Source organism: Lepus europaeus, chromosome 2 (genome assembly GCF_033115175.1).
Source record: "Lepus europaeus isolate LE1 chromosome 2, mLepTim1.pri, whole genome shotgun sequence".
NCBI classification, from domain to species: domain Eukaryota; kingdom Metazoa; phylum Chordata; class Mammalia; order Lagomorpha; family Leporidae; genus Lepus; species Lepus europaeus.
This window is the reverse complement of record NC_084828.1, coordinates 81,317,048-81,341,299: the sequence shown is the minus strand read 5'-3', so window position 1 is coordinate 81,341,299 and position 24,252 is coordinate 81,317,048. Positions and strand designations below refer to the sequence as shown.

General features: G+C 54.8%; 1 protein-coding gene across 1 annotated transcript in view; it reads left to right on the top strand.

The window, feature by feature from the left end:
* Nucleotides 1–5,956: 5,956 nt before the first annotated feature.
* The window catches only part of HEG1 (heart development protein with EGF like domains 1), an 89,495-nt gene continuing 71,199 nt past the window's right edge, over nt 5,957–24,252 (top strand). The window contains exon 1 of the mRNA XM_062209157.1: nt 5,957–6,242. Coding sequence (XP_062065141.1) covers nt 5,957–6,242 — 286 coding nt within the window. The remainder of the gene's footprint in view (nt 6,243–24,252) is intronic.

Below are 24,252 nucleotides of genomic sequence, written 5' to 3'. Positions count from 1 at the left end.
GAGGCCGGCCCCTCACAGGGCTGCGGTGCTTCTCAGGGGCCTGACCTTATCGAGTGTCTTTTCTTTGTTAGACCTGTGCCAAGTGGACCTTCTCCATGTTCAGATCCTCATCACACACGAGCACTCCCATACTCCTAATCCCCCCGACTTGCTGTCCTCACTCACTCTCCTCCTTCAAAGCCAAACTCTCCTGAGAAGTTATCTCTGCCAGCTTAGCTGCAGCACTTCTCACTCCTTGCAAGCCCCTCCTCGTGGGTCTGCTCCAGTGACTCTAAGGAAACCATTCCTGGGGCCAGCGCTGGCGACGCAGAGCGGTAAGCTGCCGCCAGCGATGCTGGCACTCCACAGAGTGCTGGTTGTGCCGGCTCCCAGTGCAGCTCCCTGCCAAGGTGCCTGGGAAGGAAACGGAAGATGGCCCAAGTGCTTAGGCCCCTGCCACCACTTGGGAGAACCGGATGGGGTTCCAGGCTCCTGGCTTTGGCCTGGCCCAGCTCTGGCCAATGTGGCCATTTGGGGAGTGAACCATCGGATGGAAGCTATCTCCCCCCGCCCACAACCCCTCGATTCTCTAATTGTGCTTTTCAAATAAGTAAATATTTTTTTAAATCTTGTTGTGGTCACCAGTGACTTCCATGTTGCTAAACCTCTGAGCAGTATCCATCTTCACCTCACTTGACCTCCTGGCAGTGTTTCACGCTTAGCCACGGCTTCCTTCCCTTTGTTCTGGTGATGTAATCTTCTCCTGGGTTCCCTCCTGCCTCTCCATGGCTTTTGTCCAGTCTCCTTCCTGGCTCAGCCATGTCACGTTGGGCTCCGCAGGGCTCACTTTCAAGTTCTCTGATGATGGTACTCTCTTCCCCACGCCGCTCATCCCTTTGTTTCCAAATCCACACCTCAAACTTGGACCTCACCTCTCTGCCCCATGTCTGTGGATTCAGATGCACACTTGACATGGTTGCCTGGATGCTATGCAGTCACCCCAAGCCCAGCTCCAAAACTAAGCCAATGGTCTTGATCTCGAAGACCTAGTTCTCACCCATTGTCCCATCTCCACCATCCACTGGATCCTGCAAAGCAGAATCTCAGGGAACCCTGACCTCTGTCTTCCATGTCCATCCTCTTCCTCTCCACCACCACCTGGCCCCATCTCTCTGACACGAAACCTTACAGAGATTTCCCTAAACTCTTAAGGTAGCAGTCCTTAAAATGAGCAGTAGCAGCCGGTGCCGTGACTTAACAGGCTAATCCTCCGGTTCTAGACCGGGTTCTAGTCCCGGTCGGGGCGCCGGAGTCTATCCTGGTTGCCCCTCTTCCAGGCCAGCTCTCTGCTATGGCCCAGGAAGGCAGTGGAGGATGGCCCAAGTCCCTGGGCTCTGCACCCCATGGGAGACCAGGAGAAGCACCTGGCTCCTGGCTTCGGATCAGCGCGATGCGCCGGCCGCAGCAGCCATTGGAGGGTGAACCAGCGGCAAAAAGGAAGACCTTTCTCTCTGTCTCTCTCTCTCTCTCACTATCTACTTTGCCTGCCAAAAAAATTTAAAAAAAAAAAAAAAAAAAGAGCAGCCGGGTCTGCCTGGCATGGAGGCTCTCGGTCTGCAGCCTCACTGTGTGCCGCGTTCTCCCTCCCTCTCTGACTCCAGGCACGCTGGCTTCCTTCCAGTCCTTGACACTGATCCCAGTTGCTTCTGCCTCAGGGCCTTGGCACATAATCTCCCCAGCTTTCTTCTCCTGGTCAGCGGCCTACACAGCTTTGAGACTGTGCTTAATTTCATGTCCACTGGGAGACCAACACCCACCCCCGCAGCGCTCCCACGCTGATGAGTTTCTGTTTATGCCCTTCTGGTTACTGTCAGGTTTCTCCAAGCCTTTAAGCTCTAGGAGATCAGAGACTCAACCAATACTTAACCCAGAGCCAGGCACAGAGTACTTACTAAGTAAATATTTGTTGAATGACTAATGAGAGAGAGAAGGTCTGGGTTGGGTTCTGGGGGTACGAAGATGAACAAGATCCAGTCTTTCCCAGAAAGCAGCTCAGAGATTGGGAGGGGGAGGAGACAGCCCCACAGTGTAATGGGGTGGGAAGCACGCAAGAGAGAAGCAGGCCAGACTCTCCAGGGGAGACGGTGCTGCCTAAGCACAGCTCGCCTGCCTCCAGGTGAGGCTCAGTCCAGGTTTCTGTTGGCTGATCCGTCAGCCACACTGTGGGCTGAATCACCAGCTGCCCGAGGGTCTCTGAGATGCTGCCTCCATGTTGTCCCCTCTGTCCCCAGCCATGGCAATGCCGCCCTGCACTGGCACACGCCCTGCAGGGCACCACTCTCAGGAACTGGGCACACTCTGGGGCCTGTTCAGCAAGCAGTGTTGTAAGGAACTCTGGCTACAGTGAGGGCAGCATACGGAGCACTAGAGTCAGAAGAGCTCCAGGTGCCTTACCGACAGGGATCTCATTGCATGTGCAGACCAACCACTGGGGAGGCAGCCAAGGGTAACGACATTCATCCCACTGCACAGCCACAGCTGGGTACCCAAGACCAACAGAGATCACTGACTTTGGCCAAGCGATGGGACCAGAACTTGGAGCGAACCCAAGGCCCTCTCAGTTGGGTGCACCCGTCAGAGCAGCAGAGGAGGGCCTCTCTAGCTGAGGGTGTGTTGCGGCAGGAACCTGCGTGGCTTGCTTACCTTGGTGACAGGGACATTTGGTCACCTCTTTAGACCACAGAATACTAAGGTTGATGGGCACTGAGAGCATTGAATTCAACACCCTTGTTGTATGAAGAAATAAACTGAGGCCATAGAGATGAATCTGCTTTAATGTCCCTCTCTGTCTGCACTCTACTTATATCAAGTGGTAGGGCAGAAATGGCTAGCTGTGTGTCCAAATCCCCTCCCCCTTTCTCTGCCTATGTGTCTGGACTACATTTCCCAGGCTCCTTTGCAGTTTGGTGAATCACATGATCCTGTCTCACCCATAAAATGTAAAAGTGGAGCATGCCACTCCCAGGCCTGGCCCATCAAAGCTCCCCACCTGCACCCTCCCCTCACATTGCCCTGTTCTTTTCACCTCTGGATGCTGTCCCCCAGGGCAACTTTGGAAGCCATCCATTGAACGGCAGAGCCACCATAGTATGAATTCCTAGGGAGTGTGTGGGGAAGAAGCCACCCCATTGACCTGGACATCCACACCTAATGCTCAGTGAACAGGAATTAAACATCTGTGGGGTCAGGTTGCTACATTTGGGGGTTGGGGAGCGGCACTATTTGTTCCTGTGTCTTAGCTCCGAGCCTCCTCTGCCTAATACAAGTGCAGTCAGGAGCACCCATGCAGAGCTCTGATTCACGCAGTGCCAAGCGGAAGAACCACTGAGCTCCCTGCGATTTCACTCTGGAGTGGCCCCCTTCCTGTCCCTGAAGAGCTCAGGAATGCCCGATTCCTCACGCAGCCCAGGAATCTGGTTTAAGCTGGTTTCCTACCTGTCTCGTTCTAGATGAGCCATCATCTGATCCATCCCCTGGCTCCAGAGGGGATCTCTGCTAAGCCATGTGGGATGATCAGCAATCTCGTCTAGATTTTCAGATCCCTGGGAAGGCAACATTACCAATGTCCCTAGACATCAGTTCCATGCCTCCTTGCTAGTGTGGATTAGAAGATCTTCATTGAATCCTGAAACACCAGAGCTGGAGCACTCCTTAGCAATCGTCTAGGATGATCTATGTTGTGCAGATGAAGAGACCGAGGCTCAGATCACAGTGGTCAAGTCAGGTCAAGAAACAAGGGCTCTAAGAGCAAATCAACTACTGGCTCTGACTCAGGCTGCTTTCTCTTTTTCTGTCCTTGGAGGAAATCGAAAGGAGCTGGGATGCCTCTACACTGTGACCCATCACTCCACAGATTCTCCCTGTGTCTCCCCCTCCTAGTGCAAGCTAAGCCCTACCCAGCTGACAGTTACCCTGACCTTGGTCATTTCTCTGAGAAGCTTAAGGGAAGATTAGAGAGAGATAAACCTGTGGTGCTCCAAGGGGAGGGGCAGGTGGCAGGTGGCAGGTGCAGCTGGCTCCAGTGGGATCTCCGTGTCCACAGGAGAAGCCCGAAGGGGCCATCAGACCCTTCATCCTTCCTGGTTGGCTGAATGAAATGTCTCTGTGAAGCATGGTGTCTTGGCCTGCTGGGGCCTGTCTGGCTGGGTGTGGGCAGCGGTGTGGTCCTGCCTGTTAGCATACGGACAATGTCCAGAGAAGTTGAGCTGTGGCCATGAGAGCAAACCAAATCACTCACAGCAGGGTGTTGGTTTGGAGCTTTCTTGGAAAGACCTGGGAATTCCATGTAGGAGCCTGGAAAGTTGGGTTTATTTTGTGATTCGTAAGAAAACAAAATCAATCGAAATCCGTGCCCCTCACTGCCTCATTGAAGGTGAGCTTATTTATACGCAGCTTCCTTCATGTTTTCTGCCAAATGACTCACTTGTCCTGGGAGTGGGCCCTGGCCCATCTGCGGCCGCCCTGGACACCGTGTGCTCTTCCCCCTGGAGGTGGGTCATGGAGACAGAGAAGCAGGGAGGAGCAGAGAGGGGATGGAGAAGCCCATACCCATGTCTTCATGAGCAGCAGGTAGTCAGGTGCAGTCGCTAAGAAAACTGACGGGGCAAACTGTTCCCCACTTTGAGCCACTCTTTCTTTACTTTAAAAGAGGCTCGTAGCCCTAAAATTTACTTTTTTTTTTTCTCAAAGATTGATTTATTTATTTGAAAGGCAGAGTTACAGAGAGAGAAGGAGAGATATACAGCGATCTTCCATCTTCTGGTTCACTCTCCACGTGACCACAATGGCCGGAGCTGTGCCGATTGGAAGCCAGGAGCCAGGAGCTTCTTCTGGGTCTCCCACGCAGGTGCAGGGGCCCAAGGACTTGGGCCATCTTGCGCTGCTTTCCCAGGCGCATTAGCAGGGAGCTGGACTGGAGGTGGAGCAGCCGGGTGCCCACAGGTCACAGGTAGCAGGTTTAACCCCTCCCCACAACCCCAGCCCCGAATTTGAACATCTTATTATTTATTCACCCAACATTGTTTTAGCACGTAAACTTGTTTGCACGAAATCTTTGCACCTCTCCCCTGAAAGAGGCCATTTAAAAACCGGTGGTCTCCGGGCATTAGTGAGCTCAGGCTGCAACCAGAAGCCCTCTTCCAGGGCCCCAGGGCTGCCTGAACTCAAAGCTTTCTTCTCCCTGCGGCCCGACTGGGCGTCCCGGCCGCGACTTCTCCGCAGAACTCGGGCGGGTGGGGACAGGACCCAGGCTTGGGAGGACCGAGGCTTCCTGCCCTGGCCAGAGGACGACGCGGAGGGGTGGCGCGGGAGGACGGCGCCTCGAATCCGCTAGGTCGGCGACAGCCGGGCGGGGAGCAGGGCGCCGGGCTCCACTGCACTCCCCTGCCCGGGCGCTCGGTGCAGTGGAGTTGGTGAGGATCACCGCTCGCCGGACCTGCTTTCCGCCGACGCACTGTGCGTGTAAGGAGTTGAGAAAGTGGTTCCGATCGACAAGGTTCGGTTTCATTCGTCTGCAGAAGGCAAAGCCAGGTTCAGGGGCGCGCGGGAGCGGCCGCAGCCGTCCGGGGCGTCGCGGGCCCCGCCCCCGTCCCAGGCCGGCCGCGCTCCGGGCGCGCCCCCGCCCCCTTCCCGCCTCTCCCCGCCCCGGGCCCGCGCGCCGGCCGGGTGATGTCAGCCCGAGGAGGAGCCGCCCGCCCCGCGACCCGCCCGCGCTAATTAGCATGGAGCGGCGCCGCGGGCCGCCCCCGCCGCGCCCGCCCGCCCCCGGCCGCCCGCCCGCGGCGCCCACAACTTTTGAGGCGGGGAGCGCGCTCGCAGCCCCACTTCGCTGACTTCCCGGCCCCGCGTCCCTCGCGCCCGCGGCCGCCCCGCGCTCGCCCCGCGCGCCGGGCATGTGAGCGCGGGCGGCGCCGCCACCATGGCCTCGCCGCGCGCTTCGCGGTGGCCGCCGCCGCTCCTGCTGCTGCTGCTGCTGCTGCTGCTGCCGCCGCCGGCGGTCCCCGGGACGCGGGGCCAGCCGCCCTCCCCGGCGCTCGGCGCGCCCCTCCCCGGCGCGGGGCTGGCTCGGGCCCCCGGGAGCGGCCCGGAGCGGGAGCCGGAGCGCCGTGGGCCCGCGCCCCCAGACCCCAGCCAGGCGGCCCCCGGGCCGGGCGCCGCGACACGGCGGGGACGCCCCGGTCTGGCCCCCCGAGGCGCGAGCGCGGGTGAGTGAGAGGCCGGGTGCGGCGCGAGCCTCGAGCCGGGGGCGTGGGCGCGCCCCCAGCCCTAGGCCCCTGGGCGCCGCGCGACCCCGGTTGGGGGCTCCGCTTCCGCGGCGTGCGTGGGACCCCGAGGCTGGGAGGGAGGGAGGCGTCTGCAGGTGGCCGCACCGGGGCTGGGACCATCCCTTCGCTCCCCACCTCCTGGAGGAAAACTCGTCTCCGTGGGGTGCCCCTCCTCCGCCCCCTCCCGCTGCGAGGCGAAAGGAAGGGGCGGAGGACGGACCCTCCCGGCACCGGCCCGCTTCGGGGCTCACGTCCGGCCGCCGGCCCGGTGCCGTTCTTTTTTCCCCTGTAGACGCGGAGCTGGCCTCTGCAGGTACGGAGCTCAACTTTCAAACCCGAGTAACGGATTTTTAATTGAAGGGTTCCACCTCAGAGGATATTGTCCAGGACAAAGGAGCCTCCGCGCCACTAGTTCCAGTCTAAAGCCGGGGCGCGCCGGCGGGGGTGGGGGGTGCAAGTCGAACCCCTTCCAGGCGACCCGGGACTCGCACCCTCTCTCTCTCCTTACCCGGGGAGCCGCTGCTGCACGCACCGCCCCCGCCCGCCGCATCCCTGCTACCTTGGTGTCCAGTTCCTTCCTTTGGTCTGGAAGATCTGGCTGGAATTCCAGCCCTGGTGGAATTCTTAGTGCGCCTTCGAAGTTTCCTCTTTTGATCTCAGTTTCTCCGTCTGCGAAATGGAAGTAATGATCCCCATTGCTCTTAGCCTCTTAGTGATGATGTGATAAAATGAAAGTAAAAATAACTGGAAAGCGCTTTGAGCAAAGCGACGTGGTGCCGTTGGCGGGTGCCTTCCTGTGTGTGACACGGGGCCTTGCCCCTTGCCACACGGGATGTTGGAGTTCAGGGGCAGGTTTGAGAAATCATTCATTGTAAGGTTCAGGTATCTCATGAGCTTCCTGCTCTGCGGAGTACTTGCTTCATCCAATCTAGGGGTGCGCCCTGGAATCAGATCCGGAGAATGCGTGGTCCTTGGGAATTTCTAACTCACTGGCAGGAGGTTGGGAAACTGAGCCCCGGTGAGAAGGTGGAAGGTCACGCCTTGTTCAAAAGGCCGGCAGGAGCCACATCCCAGAGGGACCTTGACTTTAGGTGACTTCCCACACAGTGTGCGGAGTGTCCGCAGGAAGGGACCGAGGACATAAAAGAAAACATTTCCTGACTTTCTCCGGCTAGATGAGTAACCTAGGAGCACAGAGAATGGCGTGCAGGGGCTGGGCCCTGCAGAGGGGCCGCTGGGAAGCCATGGCCATCTCCTGGCCGCTGTGCAGGCTCCAGCCTTGGGGGGCGGGTGTGTGTGTGTGTGAGAGGGATGCTGGGAAGGGGGGTCCCTGGTGGATGGGCTGCACAGGAGGCTTGTTGCTTCCTTGTAGCTGGGAAGCCCACAGATCAAATATGGGGGTTGTGGAGTCAGCACAGGGGCACAGTGAGTAAGGATTGGGGCCCTTAAGTGACCCAAACTGTCCTTGCAGCCAGGCAGGTGACTGCTAGTCCCGACTTTGCAGCCTCCTGGGTTTGGTTCACCTGGGGGAGGTGAGCATGATGGAGGCTTCAGGTGCGGGAGGCGCTGGGCAGAATGTGTAAGAGAGTTCCCGAAAGCAGACAGGGAGGAGCCGGAAGAGTCTTAGCCTTCTCTTGCCCACGGCACCTGTTCTGGTGCCGCCACAGAGATGGCCCAAGGAGTGCCTGCTCTTCTGCCGGCCCAGGGCCCAGGGAGGGGGGTGTTAGAAAGCGGAGAGCAGGAGAGGTGAGCCGATCAGCTGCTTGCTGAAAGCGTGGCTGAGGATCTCGGCCTGTGCTTGTTTCCTGGTGGTGACTCCAACAAGGTCATTAGGGAGGGAAAAGGATCAGCACAGGAGAAGACCTGTGTGAGGTGATTTCAGCAGGCCTGAGTCGCTGCTTGGTCACCAGGTATCACCAGGTCCCGTTCCTTACTTCACCGAGCAGCAAAGTCTCAACGCTGTGTCCTGTGCCGGCGTCTGCCTCCCCAGCACCCCTAACAGGTGGGCTTCCAGGCTCTGCTCCGAGGCTCCTGCTGGTCACAAGCCTGGGTCTTAACAATGGGCTTCACTGGATTGTAGGGGATATTGCCTGCGGCTCCTTCTTTGCCGTGCACCCAGCCTGGGCTTCCAACTACGAGGGTACTTCCAGAAGTTTGTGGAAAGATAAGTTAAAAAGATAAGTTTATATTGAGGCAAGATACTTTGAAATTCATGCCTGGTTTTTTTTTTCGTAGTCTGCATTTTCACATGAATTTTTTGAAGATCTCTCATACACCGGTGGCAGTCGCAGGGACCAGAGAGGCCCCTTTCTTCCTGGGGGTCATTTCTGGCCCTTCTCCTGGCAGAGTGCAGGGTTCTCGCCCTTGAGTCTCGGCCCCTGTGTTCTGTATGTGGTCGTGTGCCTGCATCAGGTGTAAGTCCCTGGAGGGTAGCCCCCTGTTCGTGTGGCCACTGTTAGACTTTGGTGTCCCCTTGTCACCCTGCAACAGTGCAGCAGCACTCACTGCTGGTGTTCGGGCCGTGGTGACAGGCTGCTGAGACCACACGGTTTCCCTCACTGCCAGCGTTTCCCCAGCCACAGGTCTAAACTGACTGCTAAGTTTACATGCCTTGATTTTGCAATCCACAGGTCACATTTTAATGGTGAGATCTGCAGAGGAAGGGGGAAAGGGGCTTAAATCATAATGCAAATCAATGCAGAAGGAAAGCACTTTCCCACCCAAAGGGGAAATGACGCCGGGTAGCTGAGCAGCCAGCCCAAGGAATAATAATCTTAGAAAAATGCAGCTCCCTAGGGTAAAGGAACTGCTTTGAGCCCAGCCCCTTCTGAGCTGTTAAATAGCTGTCCCCTGAATTGCTCTAACTTTGTGGGCCAACTCCGTCATTTAGCTTGGCTGCCGGGAGAACCATTGGGAGGTGCGGCGAAGCCCCGGGCTGGGCAGGCGGCAGCCCCTCAGGATGAGAGTGGCTGTCCTCCAGGAATGTGGCCACCTCTCTCCTGGCTGAGGTCAAGTGTGGGTTCCTGAGAAGCCAGCTTGCTTTCATGGGGTGCCCCAAAATAGGAGGAGCGTGGGCTTAGGGACTCTCCAGGTACATGTGTGTTTCAGAGCTGCAGCCCTTTTCAAAACATTTTTATTTTTTAAAAATTTTATTTAAGTTATACAAGTTTCATATTTTTCATATATATATATATGTATGTATATGATCTATAGATAGATAGATTTAGGAACATAGTGGGATTTTTCCCCCCTCCACCCTCCCACCCACACTCCAACCCTTCCCCCGCCCTCGGATTCCCATTCTTAATTTTTACAGTGATCTATTTTCAGTATACTTAGTGATTGTGTAGTTAACCCTATTCTAAGTAAAGGAGTTCAACAAATAGTATGAAGAGAAAGAAAACAGAACAAATCACTCTTCCTCAGTGGAAGAGACAAGGGCTATAAACAATCATCTATTCTCAAAATGTCTATTTCACTGCAATACATTACATTTCAGGTATTCTGTTAGTTTTATTGGATCAGTGAAAACATATGATATCTGTCTTTTTGGGACTAGCTTATTTGATTAAGCATGATGGTTTCCAGTTGTGACCATCTTGTTGCAAAAGACAGGATCTTATTTTTTATTTATTTACAGCTGAGTAGTACTCTATAATGTATATATGCTATAATTTCTTTATCCAGCTGATGGACATCTGAGTTATTCCATATCTTTGCTATTGTGAATTGTGTTGCAATGAACATGGGGTACATCACTCTTTCATATGCTGATTTCTTTTGGTTTGGGTAAATTCCCAGGAGTGGGATGGCTGGGTCATATGGTAGGTCTATATTCAGATTTCTGAGGTATCTCCATACTGTCTTCCACAGTGGCTGTATCAGTTTACATTCGCACCAACAGTGGATTAGGGTACCTTTCCCCCCACATCCTTGCCAGCATTTGTTGTTTGTTGATTTCTGTATGTGAGCCATTCTAACTGGAGTGAGGTGAAACCTCTTTGTGGTTTTGATTTGCATTTCCCTGATGGCTAGTGATCCTGAACATTTTTGCAAAGCCACATCCTTCTATGCTTACACAAACCGTTTATCACTTTCCTGAGTGTGTGCAAATGCTGAACTGATATTTTCTGCCTGAGAGTGGAGTAGAGTGGAGTGGGTAGAGGGAGACCAGAGGCAGCTGATGCCCAGCCTGGCAGTTACTGCCGCCTGGTCCTGCACAGCTGCAGAAGCTCCTGGCCCTCCCAGGGAGCCCTGGCCTTGCAGCGGCCCCACCCAGCTGGCTGCAAACAGTGTTCCTGGAGCTGAGTCGTCCCTGTCCAGAGACACACAGAAGGAAGGCCAAGAATGGATGGCAGCGTGGTTTCCTTAGCCGCTCACTGCCCGCTCTAGTGGCTTCCCTCCATCTTCTGCATCCTTTTGGTATGAGAAGGAGGTTTCTACTGTCATAAGTGGCCTTCCCGGGCCCTGGGCTATGGCGTAGTAGGTTAAGCTTCTGCCTGTAGTGCCGGCATCCCATATGGGTTCTGGTTTGTGTCCCAGCTGCTCCTCTTCTGATCCAGCTCCCTGCTAATGTGCTTGGGAAAGCAGCAGAAGATGGCCCAAGTCCTTGGGCCCCGGCACCCATGTGGGAGACCTGGAAGAAACTCCTGGCCCAGTGTTAGCCACTGCAGCTATCTGGGGAGTGGAACCAATAGATGGAAGATATCACTTTCTCTCCCTCTCTCTCTGTAGCTCTGACTTGCAAAATAAATGAATAAATAATTTTTTAAACTGTCCTTGCCTTCAAAGGCTCCCGGGAAAATGACAGAGAAGGACACTAGTTTTGCTGCTCCTGCTGACTCAACTTGGAGCACCTGTGTGGACGGGTGCCTTCGTGTCCCTTTTCCCACATAACTCTCAAAACATCCAGTGAGGGACAGAATTTCCCTTGACAAGCATGGAGACTGAAGCCTAGTGAGGTTAGAGTACACAGCACATGGAGGAGGCCGGATTTGAGTAGGTTCTGACCACATCCGTTCGCACCTGCACCATCGCATGGAGTCCCGGTTTTCTTTGTGAGACGGCGCTGCGGTTGTCCTGGATGGTTCAGATCCCCTCCAGCTGCTCGTTCTTCCTCTGTTCCTCATTTCCAGGCTCCTGCCTTTTTGGAGAGATTAGGGACCATGACTGGGGTAGGCGGAGAGCTAGGGAGATGACTCGGGAGTGGGGACGACCCACAGAGTAGAAGTTACCCCCCCCCAATTTTTTAATTGCCAAGATACGACCGTAAGGCTTTCTGTGTGTACAACATAGCATTTTATACAAAGATTGTGAATTATGGACTCGTTGTATACTAGTCGATAGGTTTTCGATGCCAGAGTTAGCTACGTTAATTGTCAGCCAAGCTGGAATCGTTGGCTTTGTGAATGGGCTCTTCCCTGGGAACGTGCAGCAGTGGCTGATATCACAAGGCAGTTGTTACGCGTACTTTTCCAGTAGGCGGGGAGGGCAAAGGGGACTCCGCTCAGAAGCCCTGAGATTGCTTCGCTTTGAGCGTCTATGCCCCCCCCCCCCCCCCGCCATTCGTCCTGTGTGGGCAGAAGCAAAGCTGTTTCTGTCCCATCTTTTCCCTCTTGTTTTGCTGGAGAGTGGCAGATGTCCCCGTCTGCGTCACACTGACTGATCTGTACATCAGGAAATGCTCCCCGAGTCCTCGCGGTGTTGCCAGGAGCTGTGCCAGGTGATGTGCAGGTGGTCGTGCTGGTCGGCGCAGCCCCCAGAGAAGCTGCAGTCTTACTGGAGCACAGACATCGACGTGGGAAAAAGTGAGGTCGAGGTGCATTAGTGATTCATAACTGACGAAATGTCGTCACAAGATCTTGCCGACCACGGGAATGGTGTGGAGAGAGATGGCTGCAGCAGGCAGCTGGAGACTGCTGGGGGCAGATGGGCCAGGGACACCAGGGTGCCAACAGACAGGTGGAGGGGTCATTGGCATCAGCAGAATCTCCAAGTTGAAAAGGCCAGATGTCTAAAATAGAGGTGACCAACAGCCAGGCCGGCTGGAGGAGAGGACTCAGGGGAGACCAGCTGGGCCCAGAATCACTGGAGTTGTTGAAGACAAGCCTGTGCACTCTGGGAGGGTTGCGAGGCGTCCAGGAGCCCTGAGGGCTTCGGAGGAGGGAGCAGTGGCACGTGTTCACTCATCTGTGTGCTTGCTGCTGGGCCCTGTGGATGAGGCACAGACGGGTCTGCAGGGGGCTGCAGGTCATGGGATGCCAGTGGGCAGGGTGTGGATGCATTGGGAGAAGGCTGAAAACAGGTCAAGGACTAGTGTGGGAGACAGTTGAGAATGTGGAACTGAACGAGAGGGAGGCCAGGGCCAGATTCTGCCTGGAGAAGCAGTAGTTGAAGCCCCTAGAAGCCAGAGTGGTCTAGTCTGAAAATGTAATTCAGGTGCCTCGCTCCTGGGCTGGAAAACCCTCCAAGGGTTTGCCCTGTAGTGAGAACAGCCCCGCATCCCCACGTCAGCACACAAGGTCTGTGCGTCCTGCCACCTCTCTAGCCTCTTTTCTTGCTCCGCTTCTCACATCAGATGATTTTTAAATACAAGCCAGATGCATTCCTGTCTCGGAGCCTTCGAGGCAGAGGAACAGCCAGAACGAATGCCCTGCGGTGGGACTGAGCGCTCCTTGTCTCGGGATCAGACAGAAGGAAGGCCGTGAGAACTGCCGTGAGGAAGTCGGGTTTTCCTGTGGGTGCCGTGCAGGGTTCTGCAGCAGGGCCCAGTCGCCACGTGACGTTAGGACTGTGGTGGTCAGATCTCCTAAGTGGCCGGAAAGACCATCTGCCAAGTCTGCAGGGGCTGTGAAAAACGGACACATTCCTTTTGCTTTATATCTTAGCTCTGGGATGCCTGGCCTTCGCTGAACTATGTTGGCTTTCCTGCCATGTAAAAGGTTTTGAGGAAAGCTGACAGGTCAGGTGGCATGGCAGGCAGGCAGGCAAGACTCTCTGTTCCCAGTTCCTGGGGTTTAGGGAGCGGGTGCTTGAGGGGGGGTCTCTGACCTTCCTGGATACCCCCACCCCCCATCTCTGCAACCTGCTAGAACCAACAAGGTGGGTTTGTTAAGTTGATAATGTCTCTTGACAGGTTGGGAGATGAAGACCAGGGAGGGATAATGGGTGACAAGAAGAGGCCAGAGGCCAAGGTCAAGCCCTCCCGGTAGCCCTGCCAGTTCTGTTCTTGGAGCTGAAGCAGCAAATGGGAGGAAAGAGTAGCAGGTGTATAGGAGAGAGACACCCGTGGCAGTCTGCCCCAGGGATGTTCCTCGTGCAAGGCCACGGCTGGGGATCGTCAGGTGCCAGGCCGGCCCTGAAAAGCACCCCGTTTTCCCTCCCTGGATGGAAGAGCGGAGATGGAAACGGCTTCAATTGCTGCCAGCCTCACTTGAGGGAATCTCTAGAATTTTCTCTCCATCCTCAGCTTCAGACACAGAGAAGAAAGAGCCAGATTTGAGGATCTGAAGTCAGAAAAATGGGGCGCCATACCTTGCCTAGGATTGGTCATCCAAGGAGACCAGATGAACGCATAGAGAGCCATGAGGATTGGATACAGACAGTATGTGAGGTGTTTGGACACAATGATAAGCCTTGGGAAAATGGTTGAACTTGGACCTTGGGAGTCAATACATATCCTCCTTCACATCAGAACCATTGGGAGTTATCGACACACAAAGTGTTGGGGAAGTGGGGGGGCAGCTCAGGCCGGTGACATGCCTGTGATTCTTTGCAGTCAGACCTCATCCTGGATCTCAAATGGAGTCACCCATCTCCATCTCCAGAATCATTCATCAGATTGGGTGTGGAAGTTTTGTCTGTTTCTAAAATAATCCCACTCCATTATCAAGGGATGCATATCTGTCATTTAGGCAACTCAAGAGAATACTCTGCAGGCTCTATTGCAAGTTAGCAAAGGGGGCTGGCGCTGTGGCGTAGCAGGTTGCGCCTCCACCTGTGTCGCCAGCAACTCATATGGATGCTGGTTCAAGTCCTGACTGTCCCACTTCCAATCCAGCTCCCTGCTGATGGCCTGGGAAAGCAGTGAAGGATGGCCCAAGTGCTTGGGCTCCTGCATCCACGTGGGAGACCCAGAAGAAGCTCCTGGCTCCTGGCTTCAAATCCGCCAGTTATGGCCATTGCAGTCATTGGGGGAAGAAGGAAGACTTTTCTCTTTATCTCTGTCTCTCTCTGTAACTCTGCCTCTTAAATAAATAAATCTTAAAAAACAAACAAAATTTAGAGAGCAGTTTGAGCAGTAACAGCGTTGTTAGAATAAATGCTGTGTTACTGAGACCCCTTGGAAGAGGCTGGAACTCACTGGGGTAGGTGAATTCTTGTGGTTGGTGAAGGATTACTTCTGGGATAGTCCTGCCTTGCAGTAACTGAGAGAGATGTCAGTGGTGGTGCAGGAGCTCTGGTGGGGATCAGAGGACTTTTGGTCTTGCTTTGTGGCACTGGGCAGCTGCCTCATGTCACTAGGTCTTTTTTTTTTTTTTTTTTTTTAAGATTTATTTATTTGAAAGGCAGGGTTAGAGAGAGGGAGAGACCAATCTTCCCTCTCTTGGTTCATTCCACAAATGTCTGCAATGACCGGGGCAGGGCTTGGCCAAAGCTGGGAGCCTGGAACTCCATCCGGGTCTCCCACATGGGTGGCAGGGGACCGAGCACTTGGGCCATCTTCTGCTGCTTTCCCAGGAACATTAGCAGGGAGCTGGATCGGAGACAGCCAGAACTTGAACCGGAGCTCGTATAGGATGCTGTCATTGCAGGGCAACAGCTTAACCAGCTGTGCCACAGTGCCGGCCGCTGTTTCTAGCTCTTAATTGTGTTAAGGAGAGGCATGGTGATATGATGTCTATCCTTAATAAGACTAACAAGGCTTTTAAAGAGGAGCAAATATAATTAGGACTCTGAAAACACTTGTGAATGTAGTTACCAGTGATTGTAGCCACAATGCAGTGAACTAAGACCCTGAGCAAGTCGTCTAACCTTGGAGAGGATAGAGCCACTTGCGTGGTGGTGCATCAGTCCACGTGGACATACTTTGTATGCATGCATGCGCCGAGTCATTTAGTTGTTAGTGATCCCAGGAGCTCAGGGCACAGATGTGCTCCAAGTGAAGCAGTCCCTCCTGAGGAGGGTGCATTTGGAGGCAGGAGTACGACGCTGGAGAGCAGGTGAAGCGAGAGAGGTTTCTAGGAAGTCGCAGTGGTCTTTCTCAGTGCTTGGTGCCCTCATCTGTCTCCTTCCCACCGCGTGAGATGCTCCTCAGGGGTCCACCCTCGGCCTTCTCCCTCCAGCTCGGCCCAGGACGTTTCTGGATCATTTCCTGTGCGGTGCAGTGTCTCTCCGGAGAGTGACGCAGAATGTGGTCGGCTAGGTGAGAGTTGTGGAAGGAGATGAAGCAGAGGTGCAAGGGCCCAGCGGACTCTGGGGAAAGCATCTTGGAGCAAGCAGACGAGGCCCGGAGAGCGAGGGGCACGGTGTCCACCGAGTGCTGCGCTGCTTGGCCTCTCTTCAGCAGACCCGTTCTGTGTGGTCTGCCGTCGCCAGGCGCTCACACGTGGTCATCGCGTTCCCTTCATACCAACAGGTGACAGCTATGAAGCAAAGCCTGCGCCGTGCCTCCCCCACACCTGACCTGGTCAGCGACCGCGTCCAGCCCCGCCCCCGCACCTGACCTGCCTGAGCCGGTCAGCCACCCCGTCCAGGCGCAGGCATCTTGGTCTCTGGCTGTATTTTCCTGCCTTTTGGGGCCCTGCCCTCCCTCCCGTCCATCTCCTTCCTCCCTTTCCGCATCTTCTCAGAACTGGATTCCGCCTGGGCAGGGGGCTCCTGGGGACATCAGCAGGCCAGCACCAGCCCCGTGTCAGGAGCCCACGTGGCGAGGCCTGGCTCCGTGTGTCCCCTTTGTGTGTCACTCTCCACGCTCCTCACCGGGTTTTTGTAGCTCTTAGTTTCCCTCTTCCTCACCTTTCGTTCTTTGTTTATTTCTGTAGTGTTGTAAATGTTTTCCTGAAGTCAGAAGTGGGGTTGGGTCTAATTTTACTGCTTTGCTGTGTAACCCAGGGACATTACTTAATGTCACCAGACCTCAGTGTCCTTATCAGAAAGGCGGGGGTAACAATGAGACCACCTCAGAGGGCTGCGGTGAGGGTGGCCTGGGACAGTCACCTGTCGTACCGCCTGTGTGAGCTAGTGTTGTATCCACTGGCTGCAATAATACATGTGATGAAGATGATGCCAATTATAATAATCATGTAATTATAACTGTTATTGTTCTATTCCGGTGTGACTTTTTTTTTCTTTTTTTTAAATTCCAGGCTTCATTTCTCGCTCTCTGTATTTGTTTTGTTTCTCTCCACAGGCTCCTTCCTCTCTCCTTCCTCTGTTTTATCTTTGTCTTTACTGGCTACGGTGCACAGCTGATTTTTTAAAATTCTGCTGACATCTGAATGGAGTGCGGGCCCTCCCCGTCTGCATTTGGAAGGCGCGATCACAAACTTTGCACCTCTTTTCCCCTAGACCAGAGGCTACAGCTTCACCCCGGGGGGTTCCCTGCCAGGCCCCCCGGGGTGAGCGCCTTTTCTCCTGCAGCCACGGAGTCCATTTCTCACCATAGTAAATGTCCCTAGACGAATTCGGTTTCTCTGCTTCCCTCCGGGTCCCGGCGGCTTCCCAGAGTCTGCCGGACAAATGCCAAGCAGAACACAGGCGAGTCAGCTGCCCGTGCCCGCACCGCGTCCCCAGTCCGGCGCCCGCGCCCGCACCCGCCAGCTCCCTCACGCCTTTCTTCCTGTCTGCCCCTCCTCGCTGCTCTCTCCCCCTCTTCCTCCTCGGAACCAGGATGTTTTTCCTTGCCTTTTTATTGTTTCGCTAACCTGGCAGGTCTCCTTTGGTGGAGCCCTGCCACCGGCTTCCTCTCTGGGTGTGAGCGAGTGTTCATGGTGACTGCAGGGGAGACGGAGCCCACTTCCCTGGCCCTGGGCCCTCCCAGCCAGGCACCAGAGCTGCTGGCCTTGGCCTCCTCTTTAGCCACTCAGTTGAGTATTTATTTCTCGATGGACCTGAGGGCAAGGTATGTGCCGGCTTGGAACCGGTGCCACCCCACCCCCCACAGACAGGAAGCGGTTCATTCGCTGTTGGAACTGAATGGCCATCTTCTGACCTTCAACCCTCGGGCTTTTTCTCAAGGCCTTTATTTTTAAACCTATAGAATTATTTTTAAAGTCAAGTACTGAGGTCATATCAAGGTCCCTGCCCCCTCCCTACTGCCCCAAGGGCACCTCAGGGCCAGTTCTGTTTCTGGAAGGCTGACCCCTGACACAGGGCTGCAGGCCAGGCCCTCTCCCGCGGCTGGGCACCGGGTCCCGTAGGTCTGCCTTTCTCCCCAGATGTGCTAAGCTGAACAAAAGCAGCCTGCCTCCTAGGGAGGGAGGGGGCAGGGCAGTGTGCCTTGTCGGCTGTGTACTTTGCACCCTAGAGACTCTTGCAGGGGGCTTTTAAAAAATCCCATCCCTGGACACTTGGCACTGGGCATGAGCTTGCTCAGGGCTGCTCCTTTCAGACTAAGAACCAGGAAGGAAGTGAAACTCCCCGAGAGCCCTGCACAGTCCAGCTCCAGGGCTGAGTCTTTTGTTCCCACAAACGCATTTGGCTCCCGAACGTCCTCCACCCAAAATCATTACATCCGCAGCAGTTTTTCAAAACACAGCCCGGAGTGGCAGAGCTGAGTAGGCGGCTGCCTTTCTGGGGAGATGATAGCCACCTTCCCCCACGCCCCTGTGGTTCCTGCCTGCCCCAGAATAGCCCACTGCTGCCCATCCGGCCTGGAATCCCCCTAGCCCTGGCCTGAAGGATCCCTGGGGAAGGGAAGGGCCCCACTGTCTGGAGAGGGCTCAGCAGCTGTGCAGGAGAGGGTGGGTTTCTTGTTGAAGCCTGTGCCTCCCCAGTCCCCAGGGCAGGTGGCACACCCTGGGGACATCATGAGGATTTATTTACAGTTCAGCTCCCTTAGAAGTAGTAAGCTCCTTGGGGCAGATTTTGTACCTGATTCAGCTTTGTAACTCTCACAGTGTCTTGTCTGTGGTCAGTGCTCAGTAAACACACATTTTCTTTGTAAAATATAGGTAACGTGGAGCCTTCCATTTTAACTCTATTTCAGTGGCACTGAGTACAGTCACAGTGTCGTCAAGCAGCACCATCACCTGTTTCCAGATATTTCTCATCATCCCAAAGAGAAACACTAAGTAATAACTCCCATTCCTCCCCGCCCCCCGCCTGAGGGCTTCTGTTCTACTTTCTGTCTGATTTTCCCATTCTAGATAACTCATACTGATGTGGTGTAACTGGGTAGCTGGTTTAGGTCTGAGTGAGCTGGAAGTCCCTGCAAGTCCCCAGTGTAGTGTTATCCTTTTACCTGTCAGTCAAACGCCCCCTTTCCCAGATGCACCTGTTTCATCTGGGACCTAGAAGGGGGAGGTGGCTTCACACATGTAAAGGCACCACCGCTACTTCCTAAAAGAGGGCTGATTTGGTGCTAATCAGTGTCTTCTCTGGCCCACGCCCCCTTCCAGGTAACCCTCTGGCCCTCTCCTAACAGGTAGTCTTCCCTGGGAGGTGGCTGCACTCACACGTGAATGTATGCTTTCTCCCTCACTGTTGAGTAAATCCTGTTCCTATGTGTGCTCCTACGTAAATGTCCTCACTTAGACATCTTTGTGAGAGGCAGAAACCTGACGTAGAGATTAAACTACACCCGTGCCCACAGCAATTTAAGTAGAATCATACAATGTTTGTCCTTTTGTGTCTCCCTCACTTCATTTCCTGTAGTTTCAGGGTTCACCCATGTGGTAGCATGTTCAACTTCGCTCATTTTTAAAATCTCTGCGAGGCAGAGGTTGGGGGAGAGAACTCCCCAGTGATCTGGTTCACTCCCCAAGTACCCACCACAGCTGGGACTGGGTCAGGGTGATGCTGGGAGCTGGGAATGCAGTCCAGGACTGGGCGGCAGGAACTTGGTTGGTTGAGCCACCACCACTGCCTCCCAGGATCTGCATTAGCAGGAAGCTGGAGTCAGGAGTCAGCGCAGGGTATGAAGTCTCGGTGTTCCGATGAGGGGCAGGGTACACTTAACCAGCGTCTTAAGATGCCAGCATTGAACGTATATACCCTGCTTTGTGTATCCATGCATCTGCTGATTGCATTCGTTGCCTCCTCCTTTTGGCTATTATGAATCATGCTGCCATGAACATGAGTGTAGAAGGATCTGTCTCTGTTTTCAACTCTTTCGGATGCATACCAGAGGTGGGATTGCCGGATCCCACAGGAACCCTCCCTTTCAATTCTGAGGGACTGCCATTGCTGTTTCTCCCAGTGGCTGTTCCATTTTTCATTCTCACCAGCTGTGCAGTGCCCACCCCCTGTACCGTAAGTCTCTTCTCCCCTTCTCATATCAGCAGTTGCCCCTTTGTTCCTGGCGGAAGAAATGGATTGATCCCTGGGTGAGGAGGGGCACTAAAGGTAGTAGTTTCTCATCAATCCAGGCAGCTGTGACACTCACCTTAAAAATTACAAAGAGGGGCTGGTGTTGTGGTGCAGTGGGTTAAGCCACCTGTGACGCTGGCTTCCCACATGGGCGCTGGTTTGAGTCTTGGCTACTCCACTTCCGATCCAGCTCCCTGCTAATGTGCCTGGGAGGGCAGCAAAAGATGGTCTAGGTACTTGGAACCCTGCCACCCATGTGGGAGATCCAGATAGACTTCTGGGCTCCTGGTCCACCCTGGGCTGTTGCAGCCATTTAGGGAGTGAACCAGTGGATGGAAGATCTCTCTATCCTCACCTCTCTCTGTAACTCTGCCTTTCAAGTAAATACAGAAATCTTTTTTAAAAAAAAAAAATCACAGAGAAACCCATTCTTATGGGTAGGGTTGTAAGATCCTGTTGCTGGTACCTGCAGCAGTGTAGACACAAGGCCGCAACTCCTTTGTTCTAAAGTGGGGGTGGGTCTCAAGCTGAGGCCCTGGGAAAGCAACAAGAACAGGGGCCGTGCAGTGGGGGATCAGGGTCCTACTATTCCAGAACCTTAGCCTCGGGAGCCTTCACCCTACCGTGTGACCCTCATCTTCATCCCCAGAGGGACACCCTGCAGAGGCCTAGGAGTTTTCCCCGACCCACCCTGGCCTCTCTCCTTGCCACCTCTTGGCACGCACTGCCTTCCTCTTGGCTGGCCCCTCTCCCTGTCTTGTCACCTGGGTCTGTGTCACCCGTCACCCTCTCCCTGCCCTGTCACCTGGGTCTGTGTCACCCGTCACCCTCTCCCTGCCTTGTCACCTGGGTCTGTGTCTCTTGCTCCTCTCCTCCTTCCCCTTCCCCACTCACGTCTTCCCTTCCCTCGGTCCTCCCGGCTTGCTGCTGGGTGTTTTCGCCCTGAAGCTAACGACATCGCCCCGGACCTCACGTTTCATTCTCCACTCTGGCTCTCACTGTTCTTTTCTTTACGCGTAACAATCATCTCTGAGTTAGAAGCAGATCTAGACGGTCTCTTACCCAGTCTGCCGGCTAATACCGTGCAGCTGTCAAAGCACGGCAGTCTGCCTCCGACAGCCGCGGGGTAGGCGCTGCTGCCTGCCTCTTTGGGAGAAGCTGAAGGCTGAAGTTGGGGAGCCAGCTGGACTCTGGCTCTGTTCTGCGGCGCCTTGGAGCTGGAGTATGGTGGAGCGAGACCTAGGTGCGGACGGCGTGACCCGGAAATAGTGATCACGTAGTCTTTCTGCCCTCCGCTTTCCCCCCTGTGCCCCGCGAGGACAGCAATACCCACGTTACCCGGCTGTCCTGAGCATTCGATGAGATAGTGCGTGGGAAGACATGGAGAGCTCTGAACGATGTTGGTGAAATCTGAATTCAAATGGAGGGGCGCACTCTGCAGCTCTGTGCCCCCTGAAACACAAGCCCGGAGCTGGCAGCCGGTCACCACCAGTGGTGCAGGGGGCGGGGTGGGCTCTCCTCTCTGGGAGGAAGTGACCTCCCTGGATGACACTCCCTGTGCACTCTGACTCCGCAGCTCAGAAACAATGCAGGTTTAAAAACCCCACAGCACTGGCGGCTGGTGAGGCGTTGACTGCGCAGCAGCTGCTCGTTAGGAAATCCTACCCTGGGGCCGGGCTCGCGTCCCTGGTGATGGCCCGTTCACAGGCAGATGCCTCGGATCGTGACGACATTACCGAGTGGCCGTTGTGAGCGTGAGGGGAAAGAGCCAGGCCAAGCAATACAACTCTCTTGTTAATTTAATCTCCATTCATGGTTCAAGGGAAAGTTTCGGCCTGACGCAGGGGGCTGAGTGCTGAGGGAAGGGTGGTATTTTTAGCTCAAAAGCTATCTGAAAAATGGTATGTTTAATCTCCAGTGTGAGGTTGGTGGTGGGGCACACTTGCCTTGGGAAGTGAGTGGGGTTTGAATGATCATCTCTGACCATTTGGGGAGCTGACCTGGGCTCAGTGAGCAGCACCAGCCCCTCCTGAGCCTCCAGGACGCTGCCTCCCGCCCCAGGGGACTCCTGGGGGGTGGGGAGCGAGGGGGCGGGCAGGGCACAGACTTTTGCCCCCATCTGACTCAGGAGCCACAGCTGGGAGCATCCCTTCTGCTAGCCATTCTTCCAGGCCCCTGGTACCTTGCCCTGTAGGCGGTTGGTCCGTGCAGTGTCCTGTCCACTTGACCCTGGATTACCCGGGTGCTGAATAGGGAGCCACACCACAAACAGAACTTGTCTACAGCAGCTAAATAACTCAGGGCTTCAGAAAGGATCCACCCGTGGCTTTGATAAACAGCTGACTGTCATTCCTGGGCACACGTGGAACAGAGTAAAGACCTGGATGCTCACAATCAACCCAGACCTTGGGTGGCTTTCGGGGCTGGACTGGGGGTGCCGCCTGCCCAGCCTGAGTGCTCTGTTAACCCTTTCCAAAGGAAGAGCTCACTGGCAATAAAAGAAGCGGTTGGGCATTCCGAGTACCCAGGGCAGCAGCAGGTACTGCTCTTTTAATCCCAGGGCAACTCTGCGACACTAGAGGCGGTCCCAGGTCTCACTCTGCCCCTTAAGTTCTCCCTGACCCTCCTGGGAGAAGGTCCTGGGGCAAAACTGTGCAGAGCACCAGCTGCTCCAGCAGCCACTTGGCCAGCGCCCTGAACTTTGATCGGAGTGGACCCCGAGTTTGAAGAGGACCAGGAGCCTGGCCACTGGAGGGCCTTTCGCCCTGCACCAGCTCTGGCGCACTGCCTGGAGAAGGACTGGGAGACTGCCTTGGCTGCTCGTCAACGTTGCCCCCAGATCACTTTGTTAAAAGCTGAATCTCATATGAGTGCCTGCTCCAGTCCCGCTGCTCCACTTCCAATCCAGCTCCCTGCTAACGCACCTGGGAGAGAAGTGGGAGATGGCCCAAGTGCTTGGGCCCTGCCACCCTTGTGGGAGATCTGAGTGGAGTTCTGGCTCCTGCCTTTGGCCTGGACCAGCCCCAGCTCTCGCAGCCATTTAGGAGGTGAACCAGCAGATGGAAGAGATCTCTACCCCCCCACCCCCCACCGTAACACTGCCTTTCAAATAAGTACAATAAATCATGTTTTTAAAAAAGTCAATAGCCCTAAATCTGTTGAACCACATAATACTCTAAACTCTTACCTGTGTGTTTTGTATTAACCTTCGCAATGGCCCACTGAGGTAGGTACAGTTACTCCCTTTTGTTGGACAGGGGAACCAAAGCATGGAGAAATCCTGTATCTTGGCCAGGATTTGGGGATATATAAATAGTGGAGCCGGAAGTCTAACCCAGACCGTCTGTAATCACAGTCTGGGTATCACCCATAGCCTCTCATTGAGAACCGAATTTCTAGATCCTGACAGAGTAGGAAGCAGGTTCATTTCCTCCTAGATAACAACACAGATTCACAAGGCACTGATTTAAAAAAACAAAAGCAGCTTTTTAATGTTGCCGCCTACGTTCCTGGGGAAAGGAACATAGGTAAAGGTTCCCAGGTGAGGAAGGTTGCTAGAGATCATAGTTTTCCCCAGCCCGGGTGGCTGCAGCACCCCGGTGACAGAAGAGGCATCTCAGGACAGCAGGGCTGAGCAGTGGCAGCAGTGACCAAGGGTGCTTTCTGTCTCAAGCTGCTCTAGAGAATGGGTCATTGGCACCTCTCCTGGTCTGGTTGCCAGGTGTGGCACCGCTGGCACTGAGAGGTAGGCATCCAGAGGTTGGGAGGGCCAGGCACGGTGAACTCAGCAGTGCTGCAGCGGTGGCTCACGGCCACTCACGTGCTTGTGTTTCAGAGACGACACGGGGGCCCCGCCTCCCCAGCTCATCACTAGAAAGCGGTTCGGGTCAACTTCGTGTTTCAGGTCTGCTGACTGTGGGGAGCAGGCTGGGGACAGAGTTACAGAGTGGTTTCTCCAGGGCTCAGGGCATGGGGTCCTTTTACAAAATACCAAACATTTCTGTTTTAGGAGACACATTTTTAATAGCCTGGGGTCATATCATACATATCAGCTTGTAATTTATGTTTGTATGCAATGATACAGGGTGAGCATGGTGTACAACTAAAATGGTGATATAATTTGGTTACTCCTTTAAATTTTTAAAAAACTTATTTATTTTTGAAAAGCAGAGACAGAAACAGAGACAAAGGCAGAGATCTGCCATCCACTGGTTCACTCCTCAAATGCCTGTAACAGCTGGGACTGGGCCAGGCCAAAGCCAGGAGCCTGCAGCTCTGTCCGGGTCTCCCACGTGGGTGGCAGGGACCCAAGTACTTGAGGGCTGTCACCTGCTGCCTCCCAGGATGGGCATTAGCAGGAACCTGGAATGAGAAGCAGAGCTGGGACTCGAGCTCAGGCGCTCCAGCTCGGGGTGTGGGC